This window comes from Panthera tigris, chromosome B1, assembly GCF_018350195.1.
Source record: "Panthera tigris isolate Pti1 chromosome B1, P.tigris_Pti1_mat1.1, whole genome shotgun sequence".
NCBI lineage: Eukaryota > Metazoa > Chordata > Mammalia > Carnivora > Felidae > Panthera > Panthera tigris.
In genome coordinates, this window is record NC_056663.1 from 203872738 (window position 1) to 203886452 (window position 13715).

The 13715-nt window shown below is 56.0% G+C and overlaps 1 protein-coding gene across 7 annotated transcripts in view; it reads left to right on the forward strand.

Annotated features, from left to right (window-relative positions):
- The window catches only part of GAK (cyclin G associated kinase), a 53044-nt gene that overhangs the window by 1650 nt on the left and 37679 nt on the right, over window positions 1–13715 (forward strand). For 5 of the 7 annotated variants that reach the window (XM_042985194.1, XM_042985195.1, XM_042985198.1 and 2 more), the window contains 4 exons: window positions 7022–7083; window positions 7726–7785; window positions 8696–8810; window positions 12293–12435. In XM_042985194.1, the coding sequence (XP_042841128.1) occupies window positions 7022–7083; window positions 7726–7785; window positions 8696–8810; window positions 12293–12435 (380 nt within the window). Of the gene's footprint in view, window positions 1–6919; window positions 6930–7021; window positions 7084–7725; window positions 7786–7942; window positions 8449–8661; window positions 8811–12292; window positions 12436–13715 lie in introns of those variants that run through there. The other 2 variants (XM_042985200.1, XM_042985196.1) reach the window with 2 other exon arrangements.

Below are 13715 nucleotides of genomic sequence, written 5' to 3' on the forward strand. Positions count from 1 at the left end.
ATTAGACACACCCTCTGATGACAGGACCGCACAGCCCTGGGGGATTGTTGGGACAGGACAGGCAGTGGTGAGGGGTCCAGAGGGCCAAACTGAGGTGAGAGGGGAGAGAATGTGCCCCGGGGTGGGGGTGAGGTTGGGGGAGGGGTAATCAGAGCCGGGAGGTGGGTCTTGTGGAGCAGGAAGCTGTCACCATTTAAGTTGTTTAACACCAGGACACAGAATAAGGAAATGGGACCAGCCTATGTGGTTGTGCAAAAGAACGCACTCCCTTTGCTATCTAGACAAGTCGGAAGATAAACATAACCAGTACAATTATGAGCTGTAGATTTCCTCTTTATACATTTAACAGCTGGCGTGTAGCCTTTAAAGTTGTGAAGCCTCTTTCGGAACTGAAATGTTGAGAAACTCGTGTCAAGTCTTTCATGTAAAACATCAGCCTTGGAACACGGGAATTCTTGCTGTCCTGTGTAAACGTGGGGAGTTCCAAACTCAGTCCCTTGGGTACAGATGTTGACAACTTCAGACTTATTTAGGGTTCAGAAGATAATAGACATCCTGTATATCCTGTATATTTCTACAGGAGTTGGGAATGTATTTAATAATAATCAAATCAGATGTTTGTACTTAGATAAGTATCCTCACTGTGGGTGATTAAGTCTTTAAATAGCCCTATATCAGTTCGTGTCAGGTGTTGCCCCAGGTGAATTTACGGTACACCACGTTTTGCTGTCAATGGTTTAGGAAGAAAGCATTGTTTTTTGCATCTGTAATATGAAATGGCTTGTGGACAGAACTTGGAGCCAGATAGCCTCCTAACCTTTCAAAAGTTGGTTTTAAGTTTTCATTTAAAAAAACAACAAAACAAGTTAGTGGGAATAACACCCACGTCAGAGATGCTGAGTCCAGCCAGATTCTAGAATACAATCCTTATGTTCTCCTGTTTTGGATTTTGCACATTCTTGCTTCCTGCGGTTAGAAGAGGTAACGGGGCACCTGGGTGTCTCAGTTGGTTGAGCGTCCAACTCTTGATTTTGAGTCTAGGGGCCATGGGATCAAGCCCTGTGTTGGGCTCTGTGCTGAGCCAGGAGCCTGCTTGAGATTGTCTCCCTCCCCTCTCCCCCTCCCCCTTCTCTCCCTCCCTCCCTCCCTCTCCCCCTCCTCCCTCCCTCCCTCCCTCCCTCCCTCCCTCTCTCCCTCCCTGCCTCTCTCTCCCCCTCCCTCTCTCCCCTCCCTGCCTCTCTCTCCCCCTCCCTCTCTCCCCTCTGCCCCCCTCTTCCCCCCTCTTCCCCCTCTCTCCCGCCCTCTGTCTCCCTCTCTCTCCCCTGCTCACGTACCCTCTTTTTGCTTTCTGTCTTTCTGTCTCTAAAAATAAAAATTAAAAATTGAATTTAAAAAAGAGAGGTGACAGAAGTGATGGCTACAGCCAAGACAAGGGTTTTGTCATGCAAGGTGAGTCCACCTCTCCCGTGACTGCTTCACTCTGGCTGCACTGCTAGTGAGGTACACGAGGTGGTGTGTGGGCTTCTCTTCTGAAGATGAAACCAGGCCACAGAGCCGCCCCGCCATTTATGCGTAACTAGTCACGTGTGTTTGGTTGGATGTTACGTGAATTTCAGTCAGCATCTGTTTGCTGGAACGCCGTGTGTCACGCGTGGTATCAGTGGTCTTTGATAAACCTAGCGTGGGTCCCTTGTGTTCTCTGGGGTCGGTGCTGGCTTGAGAAGCCGTGAGGGCACAGTGCACGCTCACCGTGGGCCCTCCACTCCTCTGCCTCCTTGTCTGCAGCCGGTGTGGGGACCGGCAGGGCACAGGGACGGTCATGGGGCTGTGCGACAGGACTCTTGCTTGGGGGTGTCGGGAACCACTGAGGTTGGCGTGACGGAGGGAGAGGAGCGCTTGTTGGGTCAGGACACGCTCTACAGGCGTCCACGGCAGAAGACGTTTCCCTCGATCTTAAAAGACGATCAGTGGTCACAGCACGTTCATTTATCGCTCGTCGCTCTTTTCACATAGGAAGCGTGCCTGGTCCCCGAGCCCTGCGGCTTGGTGGCCTTCTTCTAGGTCATCTTCTCCATCGCCCACCACGGCTACTCTCACCCGGGGAGGGGTGCTGAGTGGCCCTCTCTCCAGACACCTGAGAGCACAGAGGGGCCAGGTCTTTGCCGTGAGAGCTTGGGCACTGATGCTAGTATTCAGGGTGGTGTCGTCCGATTTTGTGTCTGATCAGTCACCCTCTCCCAGCTCCCCTTACCGCACCCTCTTCACCTGCGACTTGGCGACTTGATCATCAGCCCCTCAGCCGTGGTGACGAACACCTAGTGTGAAATAATAATAACCAGCGTAACACTGTTTACGGAGCTCTATTTGGTGGACACCGTGCCTGGTGCTTCACGTGGACTGCGAGCCTGACAGTGGCTGAGCTAAGGCCGGAGTAGCTTCCCAGAGCCTCTGGCCAGTGAGTGGTGGACTTGGGCCCGGGAGCCCCCGGGAGGCTGGCCTCCTTGGCATCTGCTCGAGTGTGTCTGGTCACCTGCATGTTGGCCCAGGTCAGCCTGTGGAGTGCATCCTGAAGGGAGAGAGGCGTGGAGGACGTCAAGGTCAAGGAAGCAAGGGCGGTGCACCTGTCTGAGGCAGATGGAAGTGGGCGGGGCTGTGGAGCCAGGGTGGGAGCTGAGCGCCAAGGCCCTTTGCTCTGTGCCTCGGGCGACTGCGGCAGCAGGCGTGTGTAATTTCTCCAGTTTCTTTCTGTTGAGGTGCAGGTGGCTGGAGTGGGACATCACGGGGGCGGTCACCGTGGGAGGGGTTACCTTGGGGGGAAGTCACGGTGGGGGGGTCATGAGGTGGGGGGCGCTATTGTGGGAGGAGGTCACCCTCCCTGAAGGTCACCGGGGGAGGGGAGGTTGCCTTGGGAAAGGCTGCCGTCTGTCTCTCCGTGGCTCGGCCTGTTCCTCTCTGTGGACTCCTGCCGTCTGCACGGTCACTTCTGCATGGTCACGTACCCCGAAGATGTGTGGTGCCGATGTGAGGATGTGACGTGGGTGACAGGATTCTGTTCCTTTTGTGAAAGTGTTTCTTAGAAACAGTGCTGACAAAACGTGGTGAATCTCCCGGATTGTTCCTCGTGCCGTTGTATCTCTTCCTGGTGCTCACGGTCTTCCCCGCCAGTTCGCCACCTTATGTGGAGGCCTGCCAGACCCCAGTGTCCCCACACCATCCCTCATGGTGATGGGCAAACACGTGTGGGCTTGTGTGGATTTGCCTTTCTCTGATTTACGAGCTGGTGCGTTTTTCGGTGCTTATTACTTACTCAGGTTCCCCTTCTGGAATGGTGCATCGATGTCCTATGCCTATGTTTCTTTTAACTAACGACTTAAATTATTGGCATACAGAAAGATCTCCAGAATGGAACTGCTTTGGTGAAGGCTTACACCCGTGTAGCCAACCACCTGAAGAGATAGAGAACAGCTGAGCGACCCCAGGAAGCCTCTCGTGGCCCCCAGCCCCTTTCCCCGCTTCCAGCCAGCCACCGGCTCCAAGTCCCCTCTCTGCCAGAGTGTCATGCACATGGCGTCACAGCTCGAGTGCCCCCTCTGGGCCAGCTGTGTGGCTCTGAGGTTTGTTTGCTCGCCTGCAGTGTGTTTTCTCAGGTAAAGTGCCCAGGAGGGGGATCTTTGGGTATGGGTTGGATGTAGGATGAACTTTACGTGAACACGGCTAACGCTTTCCAGCAGGGCTGCGCCGATTTGCACTCTGGCCGGCAGGCCCCGGGCTCCCGTCTCCACACCCTCGCCGGTGTTCTTCAACGTCATTTCAGTTCTTTCTGTCTGTTCTCGATGTGCACGCTGGTGCGTGTCCTCGGGTGTGCGTGCCCGTCCTCGGGTGCGCGCGCTGGTGCCCGTCCTCAGCGCGCTGGTGCGTGTCCTCGGGTGTGCGTGCCCGTCCTCGGCTGTGCGTACGCTGGTGCCCGTCCTCCGGTGTGTGCGCGCTGGTGCTTGTCCTCGGATGTGCGTGCCCGTCCTCGGCTCTGCGCGCACTGGTGTGTGTCCGCAGGTGTGTGCACTGGTGTCTACTTGGCACGGGATTTACATTTACCTGATGATAGTGTGAACACTTTTCTCCTGCTTGTTAACCAGTCACATATCTGTGTGTGTGTGTGTGTGTGTGTGTGTGTGTGTGTGTGTGTGTGTGTGTGAAATGCCTAAGTCTTGTCCATTTCCCCTTGGGCAGGAGTTGTGGGAGCTTTTTATTCCAGATGCAAGTCGTGCATTTTATATAACAGACATGCGTGTGCGTATGTGGGGAGGAGGAGGGAAGCCACGGATGGGGTCGCTGCCGTCCCTGGCCAGCCTGCCTTCGAGGGGCAAGGGTCTGGCCCCGACAGTTGAGGTACCTGTGCCTGTCTCCCAATTCCAGAACATACTCAGAATGAATGCATACAGCAGCGTCTTAGCAATGCCTGCCCTTTCGTTTCTCGAGATGTTTTATTCAGCAGTAATATTTTTATGTAAACTTGCAATTTTGAGAAAAGTGTGGGTTTATTTATTTGTAGTTTTAGGAAATGGCACCAGCATATTTTGCCCATTTCCCTCAGTGGTAACAACTTGAAAAACTAGTCAGTGTCTCGACCAGCATCTTGACATCAGTAGAGTCAAAAACACAGAAGTTTCCATCCCCTTAAAACCTATGTTCTTAACGCTGGGAACCACTAATCAGGTCTCTGTCTCTACAGTTTTAACATTGTGTGTGTATCCTTTTGGAATTGGCCCTTTTCGCTATTAGTGTCTGGAAATCCACCCAGGTGGTTGTGTCCGTGATCTCATTTTTATTGGTGAAGAGTATTCGTGGTGTGGGTGGCTCCATCTCTTTAGCCGTTCACCCGCTGAAGGACGTCTGGGTTGTTTCCAGGTGTTTTTTGGCTGTTAGAAATAAAGCTGCTATAAGCACTTGTGTTCAGGTTCTCATTTTTCTGGAGTGAGTGGCTGAGAGTGCAGATGACCGACTTGTGCAGTAGCTGCAGACCTTGTTGTCTAGACCTGCCGGCCTGTTTGCAGAGCGGCTGTGTCCTCTTACACTTCGGACCAGCGGCAGACGAGTGTGGTGGTCTGCTCAGGCCGCCATGGCGCAGTAGCACAGTTTCAAGGCATAAACGACAAGAATTTGTGTTTTCGGTTCTGGAGGCTCCTGTCCCAGATCATGGCACTGGCAGCGTTGGTTTCCCGGGCAGCCTGTCCCCTTGGCTGGCAGACGGCACCTTGTCTGTGCACGTGGGTGGAGAGGGACCCCGGTCCTGCTGGGTCAGGGCCCCACTACGATGACCTCACTTCTTTAATTGCCTCCCTGAACGCCCTGTCTGCTGATCCAGTGACACTGGGAGCTAGGGCTCAACGTGAGGAGTCTGTGGCCACAAAGAGTCACCCAGTGTCTCCGTGGCCTTGCCAATGTTTTGTGCTGTGTTCTGATTTGATCATTCGAGCAGGTGTGTACCGATAGCTTATTGTGCCTGCAGGTGCACCTTCCTGGAGGATGACCATGCACCTGCATGGGCGGAATGTCTATGTGTGTCTTTTGCTTATTTTATTTTATTATTTAAAAAATTAAAAAATTTTTTTTAAATTTACATCCAAGTTAGTTAGCATATAGTGCGACATTGATTTCAGGAGTAGATTCCAGTGATTCATCCCCTACATATAACACCCAGTGCTCATCCCAGCAAGTGCCCTCCTTAATGCCCATCCCCCATTTAGCCCATCCCCCCACCCACAGCCCCTCCAGCAACTCTCAGTTTGTTCTCCATATTTATGAGTCTCTTCTGTTTTGTTCCCCTCCGTGTTTTTATATGATTTTTGCTTCCCTTCCCTTATGTTCATCTGTTTTGGCTCTTAAAGTCCTCATATGAGTGAAGTCACTATTTGTGTCTTTCTCTAATTTCACTTAGCATAATACCCTCCCGTTCCATCCACGTAGTTGCAAATGGCAAGATTTCATTCTTTTTGATTGCCGAGCAATAGTCCATCGTATATATATATATACCACATCTTCTTTATCCATTCATCCATCGATGGACGTTTGGGCTCTTTCTATACTTTGGCTATTGTCGGTAGTGCTGCTATAAACCTTGGGGTGCATGTGTCCCTTTGGAACAGCATCCCTGTATCCCTTGGATAAACACCTTGTAGTGCAATGGCTGCATCGTAGGGTGTCTGCTCACAGCTCTTAGTGTCATGATGTAATTTTCCACCGTGGGGAGCTAGAAGAAGCTAAGCAAATGAAACCTAAAAACAAGAGAATTACAGGGATTTTCAAAGGGTTAATCAACTCTTACTTAGTCACAGTGTATTCATATATCGTTGGGTTTGATATGCTGAAATTTTACCTTACGCAGAATTAAAAATTTGTTGGGACGTCTGGGTGGCTCAGTTGGTTAAGCCTCTGACTTTAGCTCAGGTCACGATCTCCTGGTTTGTGAGTTTGAGCCCCACGTCGGGCTCTGCGCTGTCAGCACGGAGCCCACTTTGGATTCTCTGTCCCCTTGTCTGCCCCTTCCTGCTCGTTTACCCCCCCCCCAATAAATAAACATTTAAAAAAAGGACTTTTTGTGTTCGTGTGATATTGGATGTACTTTAAAGTCGTTTCGGGGCATTAAGGCAGTGCTGGCCTTCTGTTCTGGGGGTAGTTGCTCCTGTTAATTTTTCCTTTCTTGCTCTCACTCTCTCGGTGATCAGTTTATCTAGAATTTATCAGTTTCATTTTCTTGTTTTCAGAGGATGTTGGCTTTCAGAAGCTTTGGTGTTGTTGATTTTCTCCATTCTTTCCCTCACTCATCTCTGTTCCTGTGTTGATTTCCTTCCTGTCCCCAAAGCGGGATATTTAAAAGACAGCGTCATGTAAATGAGGGTCGTTTCTGCAGCAAATTGCTGGCCACAAGCCCGGTTTGTATTTCACTTAGGGAACGTATTTTTGAAGCTTAATGTCAAGAGAAATCAGAGCACTGAACTGACCTGTACGTCTTTCTAATTTTCAGGAGGGTTTGCGTTTGTGTATGAGGCTCAAGACCTGGGAAGTGGCAGAGAGTACGCCTTGAAGGTAACGAGGGCGGCACTTGTGTGGGGTTTGGGCCATTTTAAGTAGATCTCTAAGTTTCCGGAGAGTCATCCCTAGTATTTAGTTTGCTTTTTTTTTTTTTAAACAGTCTGTCCTGTTTTTTCCCTCTGAGGGCGAGGCCATCAGCAGTTGCAGAACACCTTAAGCTGTGGCTTCCGACTTTGTGGCGAGGAGTGACCCCAGTGCCGACTGCCAGAAGGAGGGTTCCACAGATAGCAGGGGGTTGAAAGTCACTGCTGTGAACTCTGTGTCCACAGCTTGGGGGGCGGGGGCCTCCCGGGGCCGTGCAGGTGCCGGTGCCAGGGCTGCTGCTGAGGGGCTGCCTGACTTTGGAGGTTCGGAACAGAGGCCCACTTCTCTGCCGGCGTCTTCTCCCATTTTCCTTGATTTTCTAACTTTGCTGTAGCCTCTTTGGAGAAAGCCTCCTATTTTTCATTTTTCTGGTGTCCTTGGGTCACAAAAGACCATTTTCAAGGGTCTTAACCTTCTGTCAAATTTTTACACGGGCCAGATGTTAAAATACAGGTAAGCAGGTTAAGCTTTTAGATGCGTTGTATTTATTCTTCTGGGTGTAGAATAGAAAGGTAAACACTCCTCAATCTTTGTGTTTATTTCCCGATACAGAGGTTATTGTCTAACGAAGAGGAAAAGAACAGAGCCATCATTCAGGAAGTTTGTTTCATGGTATCCTTTTCCCGGGACGAGAGCACGTGCGGTCACGTGGGGAGGCCTGCGTCGAGCTGCGGCCGCCCGCCGCCGCCGGGCCGCTCTCTGGCTCTTTCGGACACGCTAAAATTGGCCTTCTGCCTTCACTGGACCTGTCTGTAGAGTATTGGTAGGAGAAGGTTTCCTTCCTCCTCCTTCGCTCCCAGGGTAACAGTCAGAGGTTCAGTAGCTTTGCGGCCCGGGAGGTCTCCGTGCTCACGCAGGATTTGCTTCCTGCTCTCCGCCCTTCTGTCTTCCCCTTAGTGAGCGTGGCGTGCCCCGCTGCTCCGGCTCTTGCCAGGACCCTTGCTGGGCCCGGTTCTAGTGGGCCTCCGTGTCCCTCCTGGTCAGCAGCCCCTCTGTCCCTCACCCTGTCCCCGGCAGTCAGGCTGTCGGGTTTCTGTGCACGGCTCGTGGGTCTGTGGCGCTTCTCTGGCGGGCTCTCAGCTCTGGCACACGTTCTCCCTCAGCTGGGCTCTTGCCCTCTGCTGTCAGAATGTGTTCTCTTTTCTCTCTCGAAGCTCTGTGTACCGTGAGCCTGCGGGCTCTCGCCTTGCAGAGGTTTGGCGGGCTCATTCACACCCGTGGCGTCCCGCACCCGCACGTGCCCTCTGTCTGCTGTCCTGCCTGGCCCGTGGTCAGGTGCGTGTGGCCAGCGTGGTGGCGGTTTTCACCCCCACTTTCCCTCTCCGTTCCCTCCTCCCTGCCGCCTGCCTTACTCGCCACCCCCCCCCCCCCCACCACCACTGCCCTCCGTCTTTCTGCTCCGATGTGCTGGGACTGTAAGGTAATTTCATTCCACACTTTGACTTTAGTGTCTTAATGTCACATGTATATTTGTTTTTAAACGTGCAGACTTACGCATTCTCCTTTAACAAGACACCTGCAGAAAAAACTTTCTGGCCACCCCAATATTGTCCAGTTTTGTTCTGCAGCATCCATAGGGAAGGAGGAGTCGGACACGGGGCAGGCCGAGTTCCTGCTGCTCACCGAGCTCTGCAAAGGTAACGTTTCCTTGGAGTCTGGACCACAGTATTGTCACGTGGTTGAGTGGTCAGGTGTAACGGACAGGGTGGGGTTGCGGCCGTGGCCTTTGAGGGCACGTGACCTGCTAGGTCAAGCACTCCCCGTGTTCTTAGACTCCTGAGTTCCGTCACAGGAGTAGGAGGGACCCAGGCGCCTTCCAGAGAGCTGTAGGGGCAGAGTGGCCGTGTGACTGTGTGTGGATGGTGCCAAGGGAGCGCGGGCGAGGGGCGTGCCTGATCCCCCAGGCAGGGCGCAGTCTCTCTGCCCTGGGGAGGGTCAGGGCTCACGCCCTCGTGGGGCGTCTGCTCTGCGGGTGAGGCGGCAGTGAGCCCGGCGAGTGCCTGCCTGCTGGAGCTCACGGTCTTGATGTGCGACGCCAGACAGCACAAGTTGTCCGAGAAGAGTGGAGGCGGGACTCGTGGGGCCGGGTGGGTGTGGACGCCTGGCCAGGACTGTCTGGAGCCAGAGGCGGGAGCCATCGGCCGTCGTAAGCCGGGTGCGCTTTCCTGTTGGTCACCGCTAGTGCGTGCTGGGAGACGAGAGGCCTCAGCCCCGTGGCCACAGGCCAAGGGGAGCAAGCGGCCCAGCCGAGCGCCGTGCCCACGAGAGGAGTGCCGAGAGGAGCACTCACAGAAGGGAGCGGCGGGGGCTGTGAGCATAGGCGCGGGGAGGAGTGGTGATGCAAGAGGACAACGCGGGCGCTGTAGGTGGTGTGAGGGCAGAGGCGTTGAGCGCGGTGTGCACGGCCAGCGGTGGCCAGGAGCCAGGGTGAGGAACCATCCAGGGGCAGGACGTCCCTGTTCAAGCGTAGGGGAGTGAGGTTTTCCTAAAAGTGGGGGTTTGCGACACGTACTTCTCTTTTCTGAGAAAAGCTTCCTGCATCGGGCATCTTCTCGCGCCCAAACACCTACTTGTTCTCTCCTGAAGGCTCTGCGGGGCCTCCTGGGTCCATCCCGCAACGTCCCCGATCAGCACCCTCTTTGTGGCGCATACCGTTTCTTGACCACAGATGTTGGCGCACGGAGCTGCTGCGAGCTTGGCGATCCTGTGGTCGGGGTTGTGGAGTAGGGGGTGCCACGTGGAACCCCCAGTCAGTACGCGTGAGGCTGCACGCAGCTTCCCTCTGCCCCGGGGGCCCCGCTGCTGATGCTGGCTGTGCCTCGTCCTGCGTTCCTCAGCTGGCACGTCTGGTTCGCTCACCGAGTCCTCTGTTCATCTTCAGGGCACTCAGTGCTTCTGGGTCACTTTCATGCTGGGTTTTAGAAGGCTGTGGGTTCACCAGCGCCAGCGTCCCTCCCATGAGAGGCAGCAGGTGTGGGGCCTGGTGGTGGCGGCAGCGTGGTTCCACGACGGGGCAGACCCACAGAGTGCAGCCCTCGGTGTGGTGCTGCGTGGGCCGCCAGCCTGGGAGCAGTGTGAGAGGCTGGGGGTGCTTGTGGGGGGGGGGGCGGAGGGCGGAGGGGATCTCAGGGAGGGGTGTGGGTGCCAGCCCCACTGAAGGAGGGCCTGGATGCGTGCTCACCGAGCCCCCACCCATCGCCGGTCCTCGCGCCCCACGCTCGTCCTCCACTGCGTCCTCTCCAGCTGTCCTGCCACCTTGGGGATTGTTACTTTTAAAAAGTTTCCTTTAAATTCTCGCTGGACCCAGAGGCCAGTGAACTGTGAACTGACGTTGTGACAACCTCCCCCCCCCCCCCCACCCCGTCCCCACCGCCACAGGCTGGCTCATTCCCATAACTCCAGGCAGCTTGGTGGTCAACGTGTCACCCTTGCTTTGGACCCTCTGCGATGCCTCGTGGGGCCCGTGCCCTGCCTGCCCTGTCTGCATCACAGGGAGGGCACCCCATCCCTCCTGAGGGTGCGGGTGCAAGGCTGGGAGGCAGGTGTGGCTGGGGGAGAGGGGAATGCTGGGGTGGTCTGGTGGAGTGAGGGCCAGGTGGGCTGGTGTGCAGGTCTGGAGAGAGGGCAGATCCTTGCAGAGCCACAGCAGAGGTGGCCCTGGCGGGGCAGGGTCAGACGTGTGTGGGGAACCGTGGCTGGATCACCAGAGTGGAGGCTCCACGGCAGATGGGTCAGTGGGCAAGAACGTGCGGGTCCTGAGCCGTGTTTCCCTGTTCTGAAAGTTGCAAAGGTGATGCAGTTATGAAAGAAATCCAAACCCCTTGGGAGTGTACGAAGTCCACACTGTTCTCCCCAGGCGCTATGCCTGTTCAGAGCAGCTAGAATCTAGTTCGTGTTGAAAATCGTGTCTGTTGGCACTACTGTACGTAGGCACAGGGGTTCAGTGACTGAAGCAGATAAAGCAGATAGACCCTAACCAAAGTCCTCAGTGATGGTTGGGTAGTCCCGTGCGAAACTGAGGAAAGAGGCCAGGGAAAGGGTGTGATGGCGCAGACCGGGAGCTGAAGGAGGTGAGACAGGAAAAGCGTCCCAGCTGAGGGTGCAGCATGTGCGAAGGTCCTGGGGCAGGACGGAAAGGAGGCATGTGGCTGGAGGGGAGTCTGTGTGGGGATGTCACAAGAGATAAGGCCTCTGGGGTGGTAACCACCTTGCTTCTGCTTCAACAGTGTGCCGGCAAACTGAAGGGGCTGCAAGGCTGAGAGACAGCCTGGGGCCTGGAGCAGGGAGGGAGCGGTGCAGGGCCCAGGAGAGGGTGGGCTTCCGGAAGAGGCTCCAGGGAGGGGGCCGCAGGTGGGAATGGGGTTGTAGGGGTAGGGTACGAGGCGTGTGGTATGTGGGCAGCTTGTGGAGGCAGGCGCCGGAGGCATGAACGTGGGTGCTCCGTGCGGGGCGGGGAGGAGATGGCCTGTGCTCACAGAGAAAGCTCTCGCCCCGCGTGCGACGGAGCCGGCTGGCCCCGCCCGGGAGTTTCCCGGCTTCACTGCGCGGGGTCCAAGGACTGCAGGTGTCTGGGCTACAGAGACGGGGAGGTGCGGCCCAGGGAGGGCTGCGTCCGGGACTGGGGTGCGGCCCAGTACCTCATGCCTGCCTGTGGCCTCCCCCTCCCCCCGTCCACGCGCAGTCTGTGCGTTTACTGGGACGTGGTGCTTAACGACAGGTGACCTGTTGCCTGAGGAGGCGGGGTGGCCGCTTCGCTAGATGTGGTTGAGAGAGCTCCGCGTGCACGTTTGGGGGCGTTCCTCTTGTAGCTGCCGCCCTGCGCCCGGCTGCGTGGGGTACGCGGTCCGTGGTGAATTTGGGGGCTGCCTTGTACCGCGCACACCGCTGGCCGTTGTTCCACGTGGCCGCGGCCGGCGGTGTTCCCACGGAGGCTCTGTAAGTTCGTCGCATCCCGGTGGCGGTCCCTGCACCTCACGTCCCTCCGCGGGGTTTCCCGGGTGTCCGGGCCCTAGCGGCGGACGCTCACCCGCGAGTGCCGCGGTGGGCTCCGGGGGGGCCGCCCGGGGCGGGTGTAGCATTTCTGGCTCCGTGGTGATGTGAATTTAATTGTCTCTTTTAGGGCAGCTGGTGGAATTTTTAAAGAAAATTGAATCTAGAGGTCCGCTCTCGTGCGATACTGTTCTGAAGATATTCTATCAGACGTGCAGAGCCGTGCAGCACATGCACAGACAAAAGCCGCCCATCATCCATAGAGACCTCAAGGTACCGCCTCCGGTCCGCCTCGCGGGCCTGCCCCGCTGCCCCCGGTCAGGATGGCCAGCTTGCCAGCAGTGAAGTGTGCGATGGCTTTTCCAGAGAAGAAGGAGCTTCTTAACGCCAAACTGGGTTGCTGGAAGTTTCTCCCCTGAAGCGGCGCCGAGCCCTCTCTCTGTATCATTTGGCTTTGTGGCCTCCTGCGGCCTGGTCCTGTGGCTTCATGCCACCTGCTTGGCCATCACGCCCCCTGCCGGCCCTTCGGCCAGCCCGGGGATGCTCTCGACTGAGGCTCCCTCCCTTCCGTCCGCCCCCAGGAGTGGGGAGGAGGCTGCCGCCCCTCGGGGTCGTCCGTGCCCTCGCCCTGTGGTCATCCGTCCCGGTGTGACACCACAGGGCTCACTGTCCCGCAGCAACCAGTGCCGCCGAGGGACCACAAGGAGTGCGCACGTGCCTTGGCAGGGCACCGTGGGGCTGCGGTACTCGCAGCCGCCCGCCTGCTGGGGACGAGGGGCACCGCGGTCCTGATTCTCCCTTTTCCTGGTGATTCGTGAATGGATGGTTTTTGCTGTGTTTGTAGTCAGTGCCTTATTCTTCAGTTAACTTGCTTTTTGCTTTTTTTCCTGTTTTCTTGTCCATCAGGTTGTTCGTTAGCGGGAGCTCCTCCCTCTGTTCTTACGGCGGCCTTTTTCATGTTGTCTGTGCTGCGAATGCCTTCTCCTGGTTAATGGCCTAGTTTCTATTTCCCCTGTTGTGTCTTTGGGAAACTCAAGACTTTGTGAGATTTGCCTGACGTCCACGAAGCTCACACCCTGACTCCGACCGCTTCTTGGGGGAGCGGTGGCCCCCGCTGTGTCCTACTTGCTGGCACAGGTTGTTTTTGCCGGAGAACCTTACAGTCCCTTAGTGTTCTCTCTTGTCTGGTCTGTGGCCAGCTTTCAGGTATGAGGAAAGTGTGCCTCCGACCCGGCTGGTCTGGGACAGCGCCCTCTCCTCCTCAGGGCCGTGTGCCCAGGGAGGCCCTGGCGCCCTGTCTGTGCAGTGATGTCTCTGTTTAGATTTGACCTTGGGCGAGCCTGACCTTTTCCTTTCGTCCCTCAGCCCGAGTGGTCGGCACGTGCGCCCCCGTTACAGAAGGTCTGTGAGGTGGGGGCCACCGCCTTAGACCCCGCTCACAGGGCTGCAGGGGTGTGTCTGGAGGGGCCTGGGCCGCGGCTGCCCTGCACACCAGCCGGCCCTTCCCTGCTGTCTGCATGGGCCTTCCTCAGTTGACTGGGGGCTGGTGGATT